General features: G+C 42.2%; 1 protein-coding gene across 8 annotated transcripts in view; it reads left to right on the top strand.

Annotated features, from left to right (window-relative positions):
• The window catches only part of CHRDL1 (chordin like 1), a 127205-nt gene that overhangs the window by 59709 nt on the left and 43554 nt on the right, over nucleotides 1-23942 (top strand). For 3 of the 8 annotated variants that reach the window (XM_061136335.1, XM_061136332.1, XM_061136327.1), the window contains exons 5-6: nucleotides 17369-17514; nucleotides 18517-18613. In XM_061136335.1, coding sequence (XP_060992318.1) covers nucleotides 17369-17514; nucleotides 18517-18613 — 243 coding nt within the window. The remainder of the gene's footprint in view (nucleotides 1-17368; nucleotides 17515-18516; nucleotides 18614-23942) is intronic. The other 5 variants (XM_061136333.1, XM_061136329.1, XM_061136334.1 and 2 more) reach the window with 3 other exon arrangements.

Below are 23942 nucleotides of genomic sequence, written 5' to 3'. Positions count from 1 at the left end.
GGCTATGGAAGGTTCTGAAGAAATGAGCTCTACAACCAGAAGCCCTAAAGCGATGGTGCTTCTCAAACTTGAATGTACACACAAAGCCCTGGGAATTTGCAGATGCTGATTCAGGAGATCTAGATGGGGGAGGTGGTCTGAAATTCTGCATTTCTAACTAGTTCTCAGGTGACACTAATGCTGCTGGTTCCCATACGACATCTGAGTAGAGTGTTGGTGATCTGTGAGAAGAGAAGCTGGCCATCCAACACCATTTGTAGTTCTGTAGAAGGAATTGTTCTGTTCCAAGTTGATTTCTTTGGCTGAGTAACTAATAAGGTAATCTGCAGTGTTTAAAACATCCCTTCCCTCTCCCATTTTCAAGAAGGTACAACCCAGTGTTATAGCTTCATCCCCCATCCTTTCTCTCATTCTCCCCAACCATTTGAGGGTAACATGAGCTGAGGTAGTCAGGTACTTCCTTTTGATCCACTACCTTCTTTTTTTAGATCTTCTCTGTGCCTGTATGTGTGATGGACAGAGAGTGGTTTCCTTTTCAGAGGCAACAGTGAGAAGAACTTAGAAAAAGCGATTAGAGTGACAAAAAAATATTTAGTGTTGGGGGCTATTTTATCCCAGCTGTAGATTCAGATAAGGCAACCTAGATCTTGGGAGCAGTGCCCTGGAGCTCCACATCTTGGGCCTGAGGCCTTGTCTCCAGTTCTGGTTTGATCACTTCCTAACCTTAGTTTCCTCATCTGTAAAGGGAGATAATAACAATGTCTACCTCAAAAGGTGGCTATAGGAGGAGAAAGGAGCTAACGAACATGAATATACAGCATAAGCGTGAGTCAGTAATGATCAGTTGCTAGTGTTATTGATGCTACTACTGTAGTTACTGTAACTGTGGCTCTCAATTCTGCCTCTGGATTGTCTGCCTGTGCCTCACTTCCATCAGTGACATTTCTCACTCTGCTCAGTGATTCCCAATCTAGGATGGGCCGATGAGGGGAGCTTGAAAACTGCTCCCACCAGAGATCGTGGTCCACTTGAGAACTGAGGTCCTATTTTGAGAATTACTGGTTCAAAGCTGTGATTGAGCCTCATTCTGCTTTTATAGCCTTGGCAAATCCAAAGATGGTAACAAACCTTGTGTACTTACTTAATCTCTGACCTCTTCAATCACCTTCCCCTCTAATAACTTTATAATGAGGATAGGGGCCATCGTATGAACGCCTGGCTGCCAGAAGAAGAATCCCACTTTCAAACTGAAAATTTGCATGCATCAGTGACATGTCTTTAGTATTCATGCTTCCATTTTCTGAGGGACAGCCACCACCCCATGGCAATCAGCAATGGAGTCCTTTTAAATCTAACATGTCCTTTTTATTCTCTATATTGTGTACACTTACCTATGTTCCTCTTTGCCTGACAGGAACTTTGGCTTCAGTTCTTAAAGGATATCCTAGGAGGAGAAACAGGATACTTTTTACTTTCTTCTAGTAGTTTGGTGACATGGCAGATGTGCTGCCTCCTCGGGTCTCCGGGAGGAGGTGGACTGTGTCTTCCCAACAGCACTGGACTGTTCCAGCAGCCCTGAGGCTTCATCTGCCACCGCCTCCCCTGCAGCCTCTGCCAATGGCCTCCAGGGACCAGTTTCTGAAGCCTGCTGCTAACACTTTTCCAAACACAACAAAAAGCGTGTTTGGGGATAAGTTTTCTCAATTAATCCTCAAGTACTGAATGCCTCTTTTCTTCCTTTAGTCTGTAATGTGATAGCAATAGGCTCTTTCACTAGCCTCCCGACAAGTCCTCCCTCCAAGCCCATGGCCTCTCCTCCAGTCATCCCAGCACAGTCTTCCAGAAATGTAAATCTCCATCAAATAACTGCACTGCTCAGATCACTTTACTGACTTCTCATCATGTACAGCAACAATCCAAGCTCCACGGCTGGACTTCTTTGTCCAGTGCCTATGTCACTGAGCTGTAGTTGCAAGGGCCAGCCTGTATGTTTCGTTAATAGCACTCTAGAGTATTTCACACGGGGTGTTTTCTCTTGCTTTGCAGAGGTTGCACATGAAAGAAAGAAAGAAAAGATTCAGGAGATGCTATGTAGCTGGGTTGGAGAAACATTCAGCTAGGTCTCAGCTGAAGGTTGAGTGACCAGAAGTGGCAGCCGGGTCTCAATTCAGTACTTTAGAGTGTCCATGAGATGGCAAACATCTACATCCTCAAAATATCTAGCTATTCGATGTGGTGTAGGGCAGGACTTCCCAAAGGATGTTCCTGGGATGTTCATAGCTGGTAAACAGATGAAAGGGCCTTCCCAGGTGGCTCAGTGGTAAACGCAGGAGATGCAGGAGACACGGATTTAATCCCTGGGTCAGGAAGATCCCCTGGAGGAGGGCAAGGCACTCCCCACTCCCCACTCCAGTATTCTTGCCTGGGGAATCCCATGGACAGAGGAGCCTGGCGGGCTACAGCCCATGTGGTCGGAAAGAGTCGGACAGGACTTAGCGACTCAAAAGCAACAGATGAGAAAAAAGAGGTCTGGTGGCTCAGGAAAGTTAGATGGAGAAAATGCTGGGTTCTAGTTAAACAGGTTTCTTTACTATGGGATTTCTGAGATCATCTTTAACACGCTGAGAAGGATATTGTGAGCAGACTATGGATCTTTTCCCAACTGTATCTGAAGCACAGAATTTTGTTTTCACAGAGCATCTTGTGGACTAGTAGTGCTCTGCAGAGCAGACTTGGGAAATGCTGGTGTAGGCAATACAAAGGAATGCTTGACCGCACTCCCCACTGTCTCAACCAGATGCCTCACATTGTTTCTGTAAATGCTGCTTGAGGGTAGTGACTAATTTGTCCATTTCAAAGGGTCATTGACCTTCAAAAAAAAAAAAAAAAGCCTGGTTCCCAAAGGTTTAGAACTAAACAAGTAACAGTAAAACTCATTCTTAATTTATTTAGGGAGAAGAGGAAGGCAGTGAGTGACACACATGTTACCACAAAACCTGTCATTAACAATTAGGTGTCATGCAGAAGAGTTGATTTAACATTTTCATCTCAACTGCAAGTCCACTTATTACAGCATTGGATAATTTAAAAATTAAAAAAAATCATAGCACAAGAGAAAGAGGAACCTATCAGATCCACTGCAGAAGGGGTTCTTTGTGTTGGGCTACACACCCAAGTTCAGATGAACATTCGATAATTAGTCCCTGAAAACAAAGGGATTTGTGTTTTATCTTCTTCCTCAGTTGTTTGACTCTATCTTAGCAGGCTTCTCTTGCTCTCAGGTTTTGTGGCTCTGTGTGAAATTAGGAAACCTAAGTTTGAATCCTGGTTTTGGCACTAAATAATGGTGCCCCCTTGAAGGCTCTAGGTCTCATTTCCGTCTCTGAAGAGAGAAGGCCATTTCCAGTTTCCTCTTGGAGATGTACATGAGAAACCCTAGAAGGCTTATGTAATGAGATTGGAATGGTCCATGGACTGAATAATGGAGCTGACGATAAAGCTGTTCAGTAAAGTGGAAGAAGACATTTTGACAGGAAAGAGCATAGAGATTCCCTCTGAAGATTCAATTATGGGACAATTTCACCAGTAACAGCCCTCAGCAAACAGAAAGCTGAAAATGAGTGTGCCTAGCCCTGAGGTGAAACCCACAGGCTCCTTGTTTATTAAAATGGGGGGGGGGGCAGTCACCTCTTTTGGGTCATGGAATGCTTTGAGTATCTAATGGTACCCACAAACCATTCTTCCTGAAGACAGCATGTACCCTTAGATGCTCAAAAGTCACTTCAGAATCATTCTCTACAGTCCTATTTATTTATCTCCAAGTCTCTTAAGACTTAAAAACCACCTCACCCCTGGAGGTATACACTTACCACTTAACAAAATTAGTAATAGACCCTCAACATTTGAGCACATGTCAGTATTTGGATGTTTGTCCCTTTGTTCCAGTGCTAGAGATAGACAGGTCAAGACAGAAGCCCTGCCTCCTTTGCACTTGGTCATCACTCAGCAAGCAGTTCACCTGTTAGCAAGTGCTAGACTGTAGGGTACAGACAGGCAGACCAGTAGAGTTGCTGCCAGAAATCAGTCTGTTTGACAGATGGTGAGGGCTGGGTAGGATTTGAAGAGGCACCGTTGGTGGCGGTCATTGGGTCTAGCATGAGTCAGGGCAGAGCTGGCAAGGAACACAGTGGGGATCAGGACTGGCTGGTCTGAGGTAGAGTGTTCTTTAGCCAAGGGAGGCATCTCCAAGATGTGCTTTATCACCCTGGCTAGGCCATGCCGTGATGCTGCTCCATATCCAGCTTTAGCTCCGAGTGCTTGCCCACAGGCAGGTAACTGACACAGCGAAGCTAGAACTCCTACCTGAGAGGCAACAGATCACAAGCTGAGGGGGTCTCTCCTGGGTTGGCAGAACTCTCACAGGGTGTTTAAGCTCTAGACACCAGACTGCTGGAGCAGACTCAGTTATTCATCTTTTTTTGCCTTCAGATGGACTGCCCTTGGTAACCTGGAGATAATCAGAATTAACTGTCCATGTTGCATGTGGCTTCTTTTCTCCCTAAGCCTTTTCAAAAAGTAGAATGTGGTTTGCTTCTCCTCTGTCCCTGTGAAGTAGAAGCAAGTGAAACGACTAACCCCAACCAACACATACATACTCACGAATGCAGAAAGTTCTTTAGGAACTGAGGCCTAGAGATGCAAAGTGACAGTGGTTCCATCACACAGCCAGTCAGGGGCCCAACCCAGCCAAGAATACCTGTGCTCTTCTTCTCTCCCAGATGGAGTGCCCGGCCTGCCGGCACCCTGCTTGCCTCCCAGAGGCAGGCTCACCTCTTGCACAAAACCTTTCCTCCAGCTCTCCTCTGCATCTGTCTGACAAGACAGCATTTTCAGGCAGGGTCAGCTACTGACTGACAGCAGCTGAAACGTGAATGGAAGTGGGATGAAAAACAGCCCGCAGATGGTTCCGGATGAAAAGGGGGATGGGCAGATGACTGTTTCCTCTCACTCGGCACCTTCTTGGTTGGGACAGAGTGTTGTGTCTGTCTGTATAGCTGCAGAGTGATCTACTGAATCTGCTGCAGGAATTTCCTGGCCCGGGGCCCCATGAGGATTGGCCTGGGGGTCGGAGTAGGGAGGCCACTAGTTGTGCTAGAGTCTCCTTGAAGATTCCAAATGGGAAAGCCCTCCCTGCATTGGCCCCCTGCTTTAGCTCAGCTGCCTGGCAAACCTACCACATCTCCCAAGGCAAGATGCACCACATCTCCCCGTGGACAAGATGATAACTGGGGATCCACCCCGGTGACCCCTTTGAGCTTCTCCCTTGGCTTTTTCATTTACTTTGCTATTCTTGACCTGCCTCCTTATCACCAGGATATACAGCACCTTCATTTTGTCCAGGCTTGCCCCGTGTTGGTATTCAGCCTTCGTGTCTGCATTGTAGGATATTTCATCTTTTAGGGTTTTGGGAAACAGCTTTATCTGAGATGTAATTCACATACTATTTATCCTTTTAAAGAGTACAATTAAGTTGGTTTTAGTGTATTTACAAGATATTGCAACCACCGCCACTCTCTAATTCCAGAATATTTTCATCATTCCCAAAAGGAAGTACCATACCCGCTAGCAGTCAGTTGTCCATTTTCCCCTCCCCTCAGCTCCTGGCATGCACTGAGCTTCTTTCTGTCTCTGTGGATTTGCCTATTGTGGATACTTCATAAATATGGAATCATACAGTATGTGACCTTTTGTGTCTGGCTTCTTTCACTAAGCATAATGTTTTCAAGGTTCATCCATTCTAACTGAAATATATGTCATTATATGATACACCACATTTGGTTTATCAATTCGTCCATTAATGGACACTGGGTGGTTTCCACTTTTGACTATTGTGAATAATGCTGCTCTAAACACTCATGTACAGGGATCTGTTTGAGTCCCTTCTTTCCGTTCTCTTCAGTTTATACCTAGAAGTGGGATTACTGGTTCATATGGTAACTCTAGGTTTAACTTTGGAGGAACTGCCAAGCTTTTTGGCACAGCAGCTGTACCACTTGACATTTTTACATTCCCACCAGTAGTACAAAATTTCCATTTTTCTCCACACCATTGCCAACAATTTTATTATTCTCTTTTTTATTATAACCATCCTGGAGGTTGCAAAGTGGTGTCTCACTGTGGTTTTTATTCTCCCCATCACCACCACCTTGCTCTTTATTGGTTGTTCCAATCTTCAGTATTCATTACCATGAACTTATTAAGCCTTTGGGAAAGACAGGGCCCTACCCTAACTAGTGCTTGAAGTTGGGCCATATCGAGCACTCTGGCAGAGCAGAAAAGAAGAAGAGAGATTAGGGACACAGTGAACTTACTAACTTTGGAAGCTCTACAGTAGCAGGAGCAGTCTGCTCTACCAGTCCTTTTTCTTTCCTCCAAAGAGACCTTTGAGTGCAAAAATATTGGTAATACTTAGACAAAGCTTCCCTGAAGAGGTGAGACTAGAGCTGGGCCATGGAGAGTGGACAGAAGCAAAATGGATGAAGGTTGAAAGGGGAGAGGCATTCTGAACTGAAAAATATGAACTACTTTCCAAAGAACAGGTCAGTTACTGAACCAAAACAAAGATGAAAATCAAACCAATCAACAATGGCTTTTGTTTAGCGTGCAGCAGGAGAGGAGACTGGAAATGATGGCCCAAATGCAGGGGGAGAATTGGTTTCTTTTCCCTTCGGGACCACTCAATCACAGATACACCAGTGACACTTCTGACCCATAAACCCACCTCTCTGGGACCCTCAGAAAATCCAACACAGAGACCATGAGTTTGATAGATGGCTCTGGCCAGAACTCAGCTACTCGGCTAAAGAAGTCTCTCCTGGTGAGCTTCCCACTGAAATGGGGGGTGGGGTAGGGCAGATGGGTTGGTTGGAAGCTGAGGCATAGAAGGATTCTTAGTGAACATGATGGCAAAAGTGACTCTAGTCACCACTCAGAATCTGGCAATATTTGAGAAGTCCTACAGGGCAGTGAAAGACAGTCATCTTAGTTTGGGCTGCTATAATAAAAATATCAGAGACTAATGGCTTAAATAACAAACATTTATTTATCACAGTTTAAGGGGCTAGAAAGTCAAGGTGCCAGCAAATCTGTTGAGAGATCACTTTGTGGTTCAGAGATAGTCATCTTCGTCCTGTGTTCTCATAGCTGAAAGCAGAGATCATCTTCCCATTGTCTCTTATAAGGGCATAATCCCATTCATGAAGGCCCCAACTCCCACAGACCTCACCTCACATTGGGGATTAGGTTTCCAACATAGGGATTTGGTGAGAAGGACACAAACATTCAGTCTATAACAGGCACTGTAAGGACTAGGCAGCCCCAGATTGTTTCCATTACCAACCTGCTTTCTGCCTTCCAGAAACCCTATCATTACAGATAATAGTAATGTAACAATAACAGCCTTCAATGAGCACCTGTATGCACCTGGTACTATGCTGAGCACATTATATGTCTCACCTCATTTCATCTTTACAACAACCTATGAGATGGGTATTATCAGTCCCATTTTATATATGGGTGAACTGAGGCTGAAGAATATTAAATGATTTGCTCAGCTATTAAATGGTAACTAGTAGTGGAGGTGGAATTTGAGCAGTTTGGACACTGGACAGCTCTCAGAGGCTGTGTTTTCAGTGATTGCCCCCACATTGAGCCTTAAATTCTGGAATGTTTCACACTACTTGCCCTGTCCTCTATAGCCTCATTATAAATAAAGCAGCAAAGGCCCAAGGTACAATTTAATTATCTAGAAAAAGAACCTATTTTCAGGATTTCCCTGGCAGTCCAGTTAAGACTCTCTGCTTCCACTGCAGGGGGTATGGGTTCAATCCCTGGTGGGGCAACTAACATCTCGTATGCCATAGGGCCAAAAAAAAAAAAAAAAAAAGAACCTATTTCCTGTTTTCCAATGTTGTCTTCCATTGGCACTGTGGTATGAATTAGTCAATAAGTGCTAACCTTCTCCCACCCCCAGCAAGGCCTCAATGTGATAGGACACAGAACAGCTAAGTTTTTATGGAGGAGGAGATTTTGGAGAAGATCTTAAAATCATAGTCCTCTGCCTAAGAACAACAGGTCTAGATAAGTCAACACTTGGAGCAGCCCAGGGCAAAAAAAGTGATAATGTTTGGAGCGCTGAAAGGAAGAAATCTAAATGGTAGGCTTTAGCTGATGGATCTGTTTGAAGCAATACCTTTGATTTCAGTGAGCCTCCCAAGGAAAAACTCACCTGCACGCCCATGGCCTCAGAGGGTGAGCAAGTTCCTTTTTAGAAGGGAGCTATAGACACCCACTGTTTGGGATGTATTAATTGTGCAAGAGGAGTCACATCCCTGCTGTAGGCTCTGACCTAGCCTAATCAGGATGAGGGCCTGGCTGTTCTTCCCTCCACTACAGTGGTGCTCCATGGAGGAGCACAGGAGATTTCCCATCAGCACCCTTATTTAAAACTATCTGTTTCAGAAAGCAACGTAATAGCCCCCACTCTCCCCCAAAGGGGCTAAATAGTGTCTGTAGGAGACTGCCATCTCATTGTAGTCACACTGGGAACATGGAGTCCTAGCTAAGGTCTGTCGCAGTAGTGGGAATTGAGTTGGGTTTCTATGACCAGGTCTGTAGGGTTGATTTTCTATGGTTGCTTCTTTTTTTTAAATTTTTCCATATGATCTCTTGCTTTTATTTATTTAAAAAAAATTTTTTTACTGGAGTATAGTTGCTTTACAGCTAGTTTGTACTGTACAGCAAAGTGAATCAGCACATGTGTGCATATGCCTTAGTGCATGAAGACTAAGTTGCTTCAGTTGTGTCTGACTCTTTTCAACCCGAAGGACTGTAGCCTGCCAGGCTCCTCTGTCCATCGGATCCTCCAGCAAGAATACTGAAGTGGAATGCCATGCCTTCCTGCAGGGGATCTTCTCGACCCAGGAATTGAACCTGCATCTCCTGTGTCTCCTGCATTTCAGGCGAATTCTTTAACACTGAGCCATGGGAGAAGTCTACGTATGCATATATCCCCTCTTTTTTTGAATTTCCTTCCTATTTCGGTCACCACAGGGCATTGAGTAGAGTTCCCTGTGCTATACAGCAGGTTCTCATCAGTTATGTTTTGTACATCGTGGCATATATATGTCAATCCCAATCTCCCAATTCATCCCACCTCCCTTCTTACTTACCCTCCTGATATCCATACATTTGTTCTCTATATTGGAAAGGATACAAAATGGTCATCAAGTCTAGCCCCTGGCCTTGAATTAGAATTTTTTAAAGTATAAACTCTTCAAATTTAGTTTTTCAATGGAAAATACATTTGTATCATTTAAGAATATAAATGCTTATGTATATATGATCATATGTATTTATGTTCATAGCTGTGCTATGCTTAGTTGCTCAGTTGTGTCTGACTCTTTGTGACCCCATAGACTGTAGCCTACCAGGCTCCTCTGTCCATGGGGATTTTCCAACCAAGAATACTGGAGTGGGCCGCCATGCCCTCCTCCAGGGGGTCTTCCCAACCCAGGGATCAAACCCAAGTCTCCTGCATTGCAGGCGGATTCTTTACCATCTGAGCCACGAGGGAAGCCCAAGCCAACTATTGGAGTGGGTAGTCTATCCCTTCTCCAGGGGATCTTCCCAACCTAGGAATCGAACCAGGATCTCCTGCATTGCAGGTGGATTCTTTACCAGCTGAGCTACCAGGGAGGTCCTTATGTGCATAGAGGTATGTGTAAAAGTATGCAGTAAGATGTCTAATTCACCCCTGTCCCACAATCCATCCAATTCTTACCATTCCCCTCAAAACGTAGCCCCCCTTATAACTTTTAGTATTTTCCTATGTATCCTTCCAAATTTTATTTATAAAAATATAAGCAAATGTGAATATAAACTCTTTCAAAAATATAGTCTTTTTACATAAAACAGTGTATTATCTGAATCATTTTTCACTTTGCAATTTTTTTCATTTAATAATCTATTTTTTGTATTAGTACATAGAAAGCTTACTCATTCTTTTATACAGCTGCATACTATTTCATTGTCTTAATCAGCCATCATGTATTTAACCAGATGTCTACTGATGGACACAGAAGTTGTTTCCAATCTTTTGCCATCACAAACAATGGTGCAATGAATAACTTAGATTTTTCACACATGTGTGAGTATATCTGTAGTGTGAATTCTTTTTTTTTTCCAGAGGAGACTTTTCTATTTTTTTTTCCTATTTGTTTTTATTAGTTGGAGGCTAATTACTTTACAATATTGTAGTGGTTTTTGTCATACATTGACATGAATCAGCCATGGATTTACATGTGTTCCCCTTCCCGATCCCCCCTCCCACCTCCCTCTCCATCCCATCCCTCTGGGTCTTCCCAGTGCACCAGCCCTGAGCACTTGTCTCATGCATCCAACCTGGGCTGGTGATCTGTTTCACCCTTGACAGTATACTTGTTTCAGTGTTGTTCTCTCAGACCATCCCACCCTCGCCTTCTCCCACAGAGTCTAAAAGTCTGTAGTGTGAATTCTTAAAAGTAGGATTGCTGGGTGAAAAATACATATATTTTAAAATTGAATGATATTGCTAAATAGCCTCCATAGTATTTGTATAAATTCTCCACAGCCTTACCAAGAGAGCTTATTAATCAAACTTTTGAATTTTTGCAAATCTGATAATTTAATGTAGTTTTTTTTTCAATTGATGTGACATATTTGTTTCAGGTGTGCAACATAATGATTCAATATCTGTTTATATTTCAAAAATGATCAACTCAATAAGTTTAGTTAACATCTATATATTTAAAAATTTATATATAAAATTTTTTTTTCTTATGTTGAGGACTTGTAAGATTTATTCTCTTAGCAACCTTAATATATACAGTTCAGCTCAGTTCAGTCGCTCAGTCATCTCTGACTCTTTGAGACCCCATGAACTGCAGCACGCCAGGCCTCCCTGTCCATCACCAACTCCCAGAGTCCACCCAAACCCATGTCCATTGAGTCGGTCATGCCATCCAGCCATCTTATCCTCTGTCGTCCCCTTCTCCTCCTGCCCTCAATCTTTCCCAGCATCAGGGTCTTTTCCAATGAGTCAACTCTTTGCATCAGGTGGCCAAAGTATTGGAGTTTCAGCTTCAACATCAGTCCTTCCAATGAACACCCAGGACTGATCTCTTTTAGGATGGATTAGTTGGATCTCCTTGCAGTCCATGGGACTCTCAAGAGTGTTCTCCAATACCACAGTTCAAAAACATCTATTTTCAGCACTCAGCTTTCTTCACAGTCCAACTCTCACATCCATACATGACCACCAGAAAAACCATAGCCTTGACTAGACAGACCTTTGTTGACAAAGTGATACACTCTTATTAACTATAATCACCATAATGTACATCCTATCCGCCTAATTTTTTTATTTTATAAGTCCTTTGAACCTCCTTTACCCAGTTCACCATCCCCCTAACACCCTGCCTTTGGCAACTGCCAATCTGTTCTCTGTATCTACAGGCTTGGGGTTTATTTTTTAGATTCCATGTATAAATGAGATCATATGGTATTTGTCTTTCTCTGTCTGGCTTATTTCATTTAGCGTAATGTCCTCAAGGTCCATTTATGTTGTTGCGGATGGCAAGATTTCATTCTTTTTTTATGGCTGAATAGAATTCCATTGTGTATGTGTGTGTGTGTGTGTGTGTGTGTGTATGTGTGCCTGTGTCTCAACAGAATTAAAGGGAACATAACATTTCAAGCCCTTTACCTTCATCTCCATATTCCCCGCTCCACCACCACCTCCAAAATGGCCTGTGCATGTGCTGGAACTACACCACTAGAATGAGACAGAACCAGACTGAAAACACTGTCTTCAGGATCAGCCATAAAAAATAAAATAGGGACCAGACTAACAATAGCAATGGCAAAAACGGGGAGGGCTCAGAGTCGAGGAGATTAGCGATCATGGCTGGGAGCTCTGGAGAGGTTTGCATTTATTTCATAAACACTGAGAGCTGATTTATCTCCTGACCCACAAGAGGCCTTTCTGACTAGCTAAGAACTGGCCTGCTAAGGAAGTAGAAATTTGAGAATGTGGAGAGTGGAGAAGAGAGCCACCAGCATGAAGACTTTGGGTTTAAGAGGATAGGAAAAGGGGCAGTGCCGGGAGGGGAGAGAATGGTGTACCAGAGGACATGGGAAAGGACCACAGACTTCTTAGTAAAAATTACCAGTCACTCTGAAGGGGGGAAAAAAACCTGTCACCAGGTTATTCACACTAAGATATTACTGACAATGTGTATCCTCTCAGAGAAGTTTTGGGGTTATAATACCTGATTGCCAATAGACAGGGCTTTCCGGGTGGCACTAGTGGTAAAGAACCTGTCTGCCAATTTAGGAGACATAAGAGATGCAAGTTTGATTCCTGGGTCAGGAAGATCCTCTGGATGAGGGCATGGCAACCCAATCCAGTGTTCTTGACTGGAGAATCCCATGGAAAGAGGAGCCTCGCTGGCTACAGTCCTTGGGGTTGCAAAGAGTTGGATGTGACTGAAGTGACTTAGCATGCACACATGGCAATAGACAGTCACTTAATCCAAAAGAATGGACTTCTAATGATGGCATTTTAGGCATCAGTGAAATAAAAGGTGGTTAGAAACATTGAGTATAAGGGGATGTTTTCAGAGCACCCCAGAAGTCAGAGTTCTACTTACATAGATCATCCCTCACCAGGGAAGAAGGAACAGTTTCTTTTTGCAACACAACTGTAATCAGATGGCTGAATGCTTGTCTGCATACCTGGCAGTATCCTTCTTCCACTCCTCCCCAGAGTGCTGTGTGCAATTTAACTGGAAATGGGAGGCTAGAAGCCATGGAGCCTGGTCACTTCTGTTGGAGCATGCCCCTGAGGGACCCTGAAGCCAGTCTTGCTTCAGACTAGTTTTCTGTCAGTTTTTGGCCAGGAACACAGAATGCATTCTAAGGATAGCTGGGTAGAAGCCCAACCACCTTGGAAAATCTAGAAAGGTAGAATGTACAGTCCAAGGTGGTTGTCCTTGCCTCTGCGGTTCCTTGCATGCTGTGTTGGCCTTCAGAGATGCCAGGAGAGATTTGAATTCCGTATTCTTAGATAGAAAAGCTTAGGCCCAAAGAGGTAAAGTGACTTGTGCAAGGTTATGGGAAGTGGGTGCCCAAGCTGGGATTATGACTCAGTGATCCTGCCACCCCCTAGATGTTAAAAAATTTCTTTAGTGAAAATCAAATGTATTTTAAGGTTACAGCATGCTGATCTGATAGACATGTTGAAATGGTTAGCACAGTTAAGCTAATTAACATCATCTCATTTATTTTGTGGTGAGAGCCTCTGAAATCTACTTTCTTAGCAAATTTCCAGTATACAATACAGTATTATTAATTATATCCATCATTCTGTACTTTAGATGTCTGGACTTACTCATCCTACATACCTGCAATTTTGTATCCTGTGACCAGTATCCCCATTTCTCACACCTCCCCGCCCCTGGTAACCACCATTCTAATCTCTGCTTCTATTTATTTCTAAGATTTCACATATAAGTGAGATTATGTCATTTTTTTCTTTCTGTAACTGGCTTACTTAGTAGGATGTCCTCCAGGTTCAACCACGTTGTTGTAAATGGCAGGATCTCCTTTTTAAGGCTGAATAATATTCCATTGTGTGTGTATATGTATATCTATATACATGTATAGGAAATGTGTATACATATATATATATATATATATATAAGAAATGTATATATGTGTGTGTATATACAGGGTGTACATATATATATGTATACACATATAAATGTATATATATATAGGAAATAAATATATGTATATAGGAAATGGCAATGCACTCCAGTATTCTTGCCTGGAGAATCCCATGGACAGAAGAGCGTGATGAGCTACAGTCCATAGGGTCGCACAGAGTTGACATGACTGAAGTGACTTAGCACACACAGACATATATATGCACTACAATTTCTTTACCTGTTCATCCAAGGATATGGGATATAGGATGGACACCACTTAGGCTGTCTCCCTATCTTGGCTATTACGAATAATGCTGCAATAAACATGAAAGCACAGATATCTCTTCCAGGGACTGATTTCATTTCCTTTCTGCTCCCCAGTTTTAATACACATGGTGTGAAAAGAGCACAAATTCAAGGCAGGAAAACTATATTTCCTTGTTGACTCTTCTGTTAATAGCAGTGTGACATGGACCAAATCTTTTGAGCGTCATTTTCATAATTCTCACTCCCCCATTCTGTTAGGGATATTAGAAGAATGAAATCATAATAAATGAGAAGATGTTAAGATAAATTTATTGTGTAAAACTAGCATTAAGCATCACCACAATTGGTTTCTTTTTCTTTGATTCTCTTTTTTCGTCCTCATTTTTGCTTTCTCCCCATCTCCTGTTGAGTAGATTAATAGACTCCATGAGGGATTTCTCTGAAGACTGTTACAAGAAAGACTCTCAAGGTCAAGGCTCGCTGGAAAACCTCACCCTACAGTTGCCTCCTCATTGATCCCGTGGTGGAAGACACAGTTCAAAACTCAGCCCACATTCTTTTGAGGCAAAAAAAATCCCAAACTACTTTTTTCTTTCAGTATTCCAAATACTTGCCAGCTTCTGTAAGTCATGGCGAATATTATTTTATAGGTCACCCTAGTTTTCCTTCACCACAAAATACAGAGATTTGGTATTATTAGGGCCCACGGGGCAAATGCCCTGCTCCTGTACTCTCTCCATTGGGTTTCACTCATGTATGCCAGCTGCAGCTATCTGGTTGTATGTGTACTTTGGGCAGGAACAGGGAGTCAGCCCAGGCCAAAAGGTTAAACTCTCGCTCAGATTTAAAACTTTTTCTTTTAAAACAAAATGAAGGAACTTTCTTTGTATCCTGTAAGGGATCTTTAGGAAGTACTTAACAACAAAGGTGAGATTTACTCAGAAATTGAAGTTAGATCAACTTATGTAGCAAAGTATAGAATTGAGTTAGTTACTCTAATCGCTGAAGCCAAAGAAAGTGTGATGTTTTCTGGGTATTTGAGGCCATACATTCTACAGAGACAACACAGCTTTCATGTTCTGTGGTTTGAGTTTTAAATTAAATGGCCCACAGCATGTATATTATTTAAAGTGAAACAGATCACCAGCCCAGGTGGGATGCATGAGACAAGTGCTCGGGCCTGGTGCACTGGGAAGACCCAGAGGAATCGGGTGGAGAGGGAGGTGGGAGAGGGGATCGGGATGGGGAATACATGTAACTCCATGGCTGATTCATGTCAATGTATGACAAAACCCACTGCAATGTTGTGAAGTAATTAGCCTCCAACTAATAAAAATAAGTGAAAATAAATAAATTAATAAATTAAATGGCCCTTTCCTTGTGACAGGTTTGAAGTGATTTGGCACCCTAGGAGGTAAGACTCTTGAATCAGTCAGATCCTGGTGCTACCATTAACAAGTTGTGTGACCCTGGGAGTCAATTCATTTCTTAAGCCTTAGTTTCCTCATCAGCAAAATGGGCATACTTTAATATCTACATCAGAATGTTCTTAGTAATAACCAGTGGTATAAAGCCTAGCATATTATTTGGGGCTCAATAAATGTTAACTCTTATTTTATGATGATGATATTATTATTAGTCTTTGTAATTTTTAACTACATTCTGAGAACAATTTTATTTTTTTAAAGTTATATTGAGGTATCATTTACCCAAATGGACTCATTTTCATTATAGTTTTGAGTCATGGGAAAGAAAGGATGGTCTCTTTAAAAAACATTTTTATTGAATTATAATTAACCGTATTGTGTTTTTTTCAGGTATACAGAGAATTGATTCATTTATACATATATTTTCAGGTTATTTTCCACTATAGATTATTATAAGACATTGAACACATTTCCTTGTATTATATAGTAAATCTTTGTTGCTTATTTACTTTATGCATATTAGTTGGTATGTATTAATCCCATACTCCTAATTTATCCCTTTCTGCCTCTCCCTTTTCTCTTTGGTAGCTGTAAGTTCATTTTCTATGTCTGTGAGTCTGTTTCTGTTTTGTATATAAATTCATTTATATTATTATTTTTAGATTTCACATATAAGTGATAGCATACAGTATTTGCTTTTCTCTTCCTGACTTACTTCACTTAGTATAATCTCTAGGCCCACACATGTTGCTGCAAATGGCAATATTTCATTCTTTTATTATGGATGAGTAGTATTCCATTGCATATTGTGTTGGCCAAAAAGTTCTTTAGGTTAGTGAATACTTTGTTCAATGAAGTTCTTAGTAAAAATGAAAAATGTGTTTTTTATTTTTTGACTTGCTCAGTACCACGTCTTATTTATCTTATTTATGTTGATGGACACTTATGTTACCTGCATGTCTTGGCTATTGTAAATAGTGCTGCTATGAATATTGGAGTACAGTGTTCTTTTTGAATTATAGTTTTCTCTGGATATATGCCCAGGAGTGGGATTGCTGGTTCATATGACAACTCTAATTTTAGTTTTTAAGGAACCTCCATACTGTTCTCCATAGTGGGTGTACCAATTTACATTCCCACCAATGTAGGAGGGTCCCAGAATGGTCTAACTCTCTAAGCTTCCTCGTCATGAAACACACAATTCTCCTTATTTCTCTTCCCCCACTATGCCACAGCAAGTACTTTTCAAGCTCTGCTTGTATCTATTGTTAATCTGTACACTGATGATTAGTTTAATCTGGGCACTTGTTCAAGAAAAGGGGACTTGTGCTGGTCCTTCAAAATCAGATAGGACTTCAGTAGATAGAAAAGAGGAGGAGGAAGGGGGCCATCTTGGTGGAGGGATTGAAAACAAGCAGACTCCAGAGGCTGGAACAAGCACATGCCAAGTGTAATAAAACATGGGAGACGGTAAAGTTACCAGGGTAGTTATAATAGGTGGTTCCTCACCTGAAAAGACTCCCTCCCTTGAGACAAGTTAATACCTTCTTCGTCTAAGACTGGTAGCTGCATCATGGCAGGAGCCTTGTCTTTCTTCACTAATCTCTGCCTAGTGCCTATCACAGTGCCTGGTACATAGTAGGTGCTCAATAGATGCCCAACAAGTGAAGGCTTGGATAGTTGATCATGTTAGTTGTTATTCCTGTCTGGCTGCTTTAATATTATCAAAGTCATCAGCCCCTGAATCAGGGACTATTTTTAACTCCTTCTGTGTGGTACAGCCCCACCTGCTGTTTGTCTGGGGATTTGTGAAATTCTTTGCAATGATGCCAGTACTTGGTGTGGTTTTTTTCCACCCTGTCCCAGAAGACTCCTTACCCCCAGCGAACAATAAAGTGACCAGCAAGTCGTGTGAATACAATGGGACCACTTACCAACATGGTGAGCTGTTCATGGCTGAAGGGCTCTTTCAGAACCGGCAACCCAACCAGTGCACCCAGTGCAGCTGCTCGGTAAGACCCTGTATTTTAATGTCCTCTACCCACATTAGGATTTTCCTGGTGGCTCAGAAGTTAAAGCATCTGCCTGCAATGCGGGAGACCCTGGTTCGATCCCTGGGCTGGGAAGATCCTCTGGAGAAGGAAATGGCAACCCACTCCAGTATTCTTGCTTGGAGAATCCCATGGACGGAGGAGCGACTTCACATACACGTTCACGTTCACCCACATAAGAGCTCTTCCATACACATACCTTTAGTTTGAGCGTACATTGTAGGGTACTTGATTGAAAGATGGTGAATTGCATCTAAATTGTAAGCCTCCCTGATCTTCATCAACCCTGATCATCTCTGTTGAAAAGGTTGGACCCAGCCATATCCTTGTCTTAAATCTTTAGGACAAAGATGAGCTGATGATCTTGATCTGTACTTCTGTTCACAGTCATTATACCACAAGAGCCTTCATCTGAAGAACTCAGTTATTTGATCCCTTGGAAATGCTATGGGTGGAAAAGCCACTGGCACCATCTAGCAGTATCAGTCCAATTCACAGGAAAATGGGGTGTCTCTTGGTTCCCATCTCTGAAATATTCTATTAACGAGATAGTTCTTTGCCCTGCAAAGAAAAATCTCTTGAAAAATGCTTGATCATAATGATTCTGGTGACATTACTTGTCCAAAGAATTGTATACTTCATGAATAAGGTATACTGATTACATCACCATCTAATTGTGTGGCCCAGAGAATGTAATAGATAGAACCTGATACTTTGTTCTATCTTAGACCAGGGTGCCTGATGAGGATTGCCATCTCTTCTGTGACCTAGTCTCTGGCATGGAGAAATAATAAATGGGAAGAAAATAAGCGCATCATAAAATTTAGGAAGTGCCTGGGACTGACTGATGAAGAGCAGGGGGAAGGGATGTATTATGTTTGAACCCCTACTCATCCCAGGTACTGAGCTAAAGCCTTTACATGTACTTCAGCTCCTTCTGACCTTAATTCTGTTTCTCCCCAGCAGGAGGGCAATGTGTACTGTGGTCTCAAGACTTGCCCCAAGTTAACCTGTGCTTTCCCAGTCTCTGTTCCAGATTCCTGCTGCCGGGTGTGCAGAGGTAGGTATCCTATATCCCAAGACCCCAGGTGCTACTATGCTGAGTAGCAGGATTTAGAAGAGGGAAATACCTGTCCAGTGTTCTAGAAAAAGGGAATTTTCTATGCTAGCCTTAAATATTAAGGGTGCTTTCAATCACAAAAGGAAAAAAAAGCATTGCTTTTAAGGGTCACTACCTGAAAGAAACTGCACTGTGGCACAGCAAGGGGAGAGGGGTGAGATTCATCTAGCTTGGCCCCTCCATTATTGTATTGTAAAACATAGGGCTTTTCCATACACAGCCTTTTTTTTTCCCATTTATTTTTATTAGTTGGAGGCTAATTACTTTACAATATTGAAGTGGTTTTTGCCATACATTGATATGAATCAGCCATGGATTTACATGTGTTCCCCATCCCGATCCCCCCTCCCGCCTCCCTCCCCATCCCATCCCTCTGGGTCTTCCCAGTGCACCAGCCCTGAGTACTTGTCTCATGCATCCAACCTGGGCTGGTGATCTGTTTCACCCTTGATCATGCACAGCCTTAACAGGAAGACTTGGCCTCCCAAAGCACTAATGTGACCATTTTGAAGATTATGCTGGGCAAAGGTAGGGGTATTTTTAAAATCCCACAGTAAAATGCTGACAGACTCAATAACAGCAAAATGGAATGCATCATCTTCTGAAATTATATTCAAAATGGAATTGTCATCTTCTCAAAGTCAGTTTTTTCTTCTTTGAGTTTCATTTCTTTGATGATGGTACTCTTTTTATTCTTTAGGTTTCCAAGATCAAACAGCATTACCTTTAACTTCTCCTTTATTGCCTCTTCTCAGATCACCAAGTCTATCAGCAGTCCTTTATATCCCCCCTTTTCCCACTTTCCCTAATTTTGTCTTCTTCCCTTCCATCCAGTTAACATGCTCATTGAACATCTACTGTATGCTCAGCACTGTGTTAGAAGCTGGATACATAATGGTAAACGCAGTAGGCATACAGGGCGCTGCTAGACTGTATGGCATCTTCATGTGAATTATAAAAAGGATCACCTTACTTAAGATACTTGACTTGCCATTTGCCAGAAAATCCTTGTGAATATACCTCTTTAGCTGAGGCACCCTTATGCAGGACACAACCTATATAACCATATGTGGCATATGTAGCAGCCAGGGTATGTTCTTTGCCCTTGTGGAACCCACATTTTACCAGAGAATACAATAAACAAACAAGCAAACAAATATCTAAATATAAACAATGTATGTACTGTAAAGTAAATAAACAAGGGATTGAGATAGAAAATAAGAGGTGAAGGCATTTAGTTGAGTTGTTGAAAAGGCTTCTCTGAGATGACATTTAAGCTCAGACTTAAAAGATGAAAAGGAGTCATCCATGCAAAGGTCCTGGGGGAAGAGCATACCAAGCAGAAAGAAAAGAAAGTTCAAAGGACCAGGCAAGGAAGAGCTTAGGGCATTTAACGAGCTTGGGACCAGTGTGGTAGGAATATAGTGATTGTGATGATAACTGACATTTGGTGAGACTGGAGAGGTGAACAGGAGTCAGATGATGCAGGACTTTCAAGGTCATGGTAACAAGTTTGGATTTCCATTTTGAAGTGCATTGGGAAGCCACTGGAAAGTTGTGCAGGAGACGTGATGTGATCCAGTTGATGTCTTAAAAGATCTCACTGGTTCTTGTGTCCAGACTAGATTGGAGGAAGGAAAGAAGACAAGTAGAGAGACCAAGAGGATGGATGTAGCAGTCTCTCTGGTATGACAGGCCAAGATTCAGGGCAGGGGACACAGTATAGAGTAGTGGTTCAGACTAGGGTCTTCTGAGGCCAGGCTGCCTTGATTCTAATCCCAGTCCTGCTACTTTCAAGCTGGGTGATCATGAGCCATGTATGTACTCACCTTTCTAGCAATCTTTACAGTGAGGATTATGTTAGCACCAACCTCCAAACTGTTCAGTTTAAATGAGATAATGCAGGAAAAGGACCTAGGACACTGTCTTCCTAAAGTGAGGACTCAATAATGAATACTGAACAAATTTGAAATTAAGCAAGTGCTGAATCCTCAGATTTAACTAACCATGGTCTGAACATATTGGAGAAAAAAATAAATCCAGAAAGTTCCAAAAAGCAAAACTTGAATTTGCCGTGTGCTGCCAACCATTTACATGGCATTTACATTGTAGTCCCAACTTCTAATACTTAGGTATTAAAAGTAATCTAGAGATGATTTAAAGTGTATGGGAGTGTGTGTGTAGGCTATATGCAAATACTATGCCACTTTATATAAGGGACTTGAGCATCCTTGCATTTTGGTATCTGCAAGGGTCCTTTGGAACAAATGCCCTGAAGATACCAAGGGATGACTGTATATTTAGAACACTGGTTCTTGGCTGTAGGTGTATATTGGAATACCATACCTTGGTAAGGGGAAAGAGGGGTGAAGGAGGTGATTCCAACGTGCAGCCAAGGTTGACAGCCACTGAAATAGAGGGGAAATATGATAGGATTTGCTGGTAGCAAATGGGTGGTTGACTCCCATATGTTGAAAGTGAAAGTCACTCAGTCAGGTCCGACTCTTTGCATCCCCATACAGTCCATGGAATTCTCCAGCCCAGAATACTGGAGTGAGTAGCCTTTCCCTTCTCCATGGGATCTTCCCAAACCAGGGATTGAACCTAGGTCTCCTGTATTGCAGGTGGATTCTTTACCAGCTGAGCCACCAGGGTAGCCCAAGAGTACTGGAGTGGGTAGCCTATCCCTTCTCCAGTGGATTGTCCAGACCCAGGAATTGAACTGGGGTCTCCTTCATTGCAGGAGGATTCTTTACCAGCTGAGCTATCAGGGAAGCCTTTCCATACATTACTGCCAGCTTAATCTTTCAAAGAGATAGCCTTAACTATGCTACATCCCTACTCAGAAGTCTTTATGCTGACACACATTGTACTTACTCTATGCCAGTCGCAGTTCTATGCACTTTACAGATATGAACTCATTTAATCTCATGACAACCCCATGGGGGGGTATGATTATTAACATCATTTTACAGATGATGAAACTGAGGCAGAAAGAGGTTAAGATCCTTGTTCAAGGTTATGTAGCTAGTGAGTCAAAGAGCTAAGATCTGAATCGTGGAAGTCTGGCTCCAGACTCTAGGCTCCTAACCACCCCACTCTGCCACTGAAAGGAATGGCTCCCTGGTGCCTGCAGAATGTGTCCACCCCTGACTCTGACAGTGAAGGTCTTCTGAGTTACCTTTATAGGTCCACATGCTTGCATTCTTGTACCTCGGGTTCTTCCCACATTGTTCTTCTGTTCTCTCATTTTTGTGCCTTTGCTCTCTCCTCAGCCCCTCAATATCTTCCGAACTTTAGTGTGCTTAGAATTACCAGAGAAGTCGTTGAAATTCACCTCCCTGGACCACAATCACAGAGATTCTGTTTCGGTGGCCTCGGGGAGGAGCCCTGGGATGTGCTTTTAAACTGGCCTCATCATCCATTCTGATGCAGGTGGCCCATAGACTTTTGCTTTGAGAAACCATCCCTACAACAATGTGGATGACTGGGGGTGGCCTGAAATGGTGGTTTTACATCTGAATTTGGTGCACTTAAATTGAGCATCTTAAAAGTTTGAAGCCTTAGTAAACCAACAGAAGAGTAACCACTGTCAGTCTCTGATTGGTCAGAGCATCTAATCCCAGCCATATGGTAAGCCAGTTTGGGGTGAATGAGCAGCAGCCATTTCACGATAAGGCTGGGAAGAAAAGGAGACAAAATGGCTCCCTTAGTTATATCTATACAACATGTAAAGTAAGACTTGAAAGGAGAGAATGTTTCCTGTCTCTAGAAAATCCTTTCCCTCTGATTTCACCTGTGAAAATCCTGCCTACTCCTAAAGCCCTAGCTCAAATGCAGCCTCCTCAGATGCTAACATAGGTAGTCCTCAGGTCACATTTGTCTTTTTTGTTTATTTTGTTTTGTTTAATTTTTTATTTTATATTGGGGTAGAGTTGATTAACAGTGTTGTGTTAGTTTCAGGTATACAGCAAAGAGATTAAGTTATACATGTATCTATTCTTTTTCAAATTCTTTTCCCAGTTAGGTCATTATGGAGTATTGAGCAGAGTTCCCTGTGCTATGCAGTAGTCCTTTTGGTTATCCATTTTAAATATAGCAGTGTGTACATGTCAGTCAAAAACTTCTAATCTATTCATTCCCCCATCCTCCCCCCAACCCTAGTAACCACAAGTTTGTTCTCTGAGTTTGTTTCTGTTTTGTAAATAGTTCATTTGTATCATTTTTTTAGATTATGCATGTAGGCGATATCATATTTGTCCTTCTCTGTCTGAGTTACTTCACTCATAGAGGATAATCTCTAGGTCCATCCATGTTGCTGGCAATGGCATTATTTCACTCTTTTTTATGACTAATATTCCATTGTATATCTGTCCCACATCTTTTTTAACCATTCCTCAATTGATGGATTTTTGGATTGCTTCCATGTCTTGGCTATTATAAACAGTGCTGCTATGAACATTGGGGTGCATATATCTTTTTGAAATAGAGTTTTTCTCTTTTCTGGATATATGCCCAGGAGTAGGATTGCTGGATCATATGGTAACTCTATTTCTAGTTTTTTAAGGAACCTTCATACTGTTCTTCCCAGTGGCTGTACCAGTTTACATTCCCATCAACAGTGTAGAGGCATTCCCTTTTCTCTGCACCCTCTCCAACATTTATTAGACCTTTTTGATGATGGCCATTCTGACCCATGTGAGGTGATACTTCACTGTGGTTTTGATTTGGATAAATACTAGTGGGAGGGTCTTTCTCTCTTCTTTGCCTTCCCACCTTCATTCCAATTTCTCTACCCCTAAATCCTGCTTCTCCTTCAGAGGCTGGCTCGAACGCTACCTCCTCCATGATTTTTTTTTTTAATCCTGTAGATTAGGACTAAACTCCCTCCTCTCTAGGACTTTTCAGGACCTCACTTGTGCTTCTCCAGTAGCATTTATCACCTTAGCACCTTTTGTCTTTTATTATATGTGCCCATGACTTATCATTCCTACCAATATGTGTTCCTCAAGGCAGTAACTATTTTGGGCTCATCTTTTTTCCCCCACTGCACTAGGCACAGAGTAGGTGTTGTTTGAATGAACACACACTAGCTTGGAAATATTGCCAGAAAGTTAATCATGGTTGGAATTAGATGCTACTAAAATAAGATGTTGGTCTTCCCTGGTGGCTCAGTGGTAAAGTATCTGTCTGTCAGGAGATGCAGGTTCGATCCCTGGGTTGGGAAGATCCCCTGGAAAAGGAAATGGCAACCCACTCCAGTATTCTT

The sequence above is a fragment of the Dama dama genome, chromosome X (assembly GCF_033118175.1).
Source record: "Dama dama isolate Ldn47 chromosome X, ASM3311817v1, whole genome shotgun sequence".
NCBI classification, from domain to species: domain Eukaryota; kingdom Metazoa; phylum Chordata; class Mammalia; order Artiodactyla; family Cervidae; genus Dama; species Dama dama.
The sequence above is the reverse complement of the archived record's forward strand: the minus strand, read 5'-3'. Positions and strand labels throughout refer to the sequence as shown.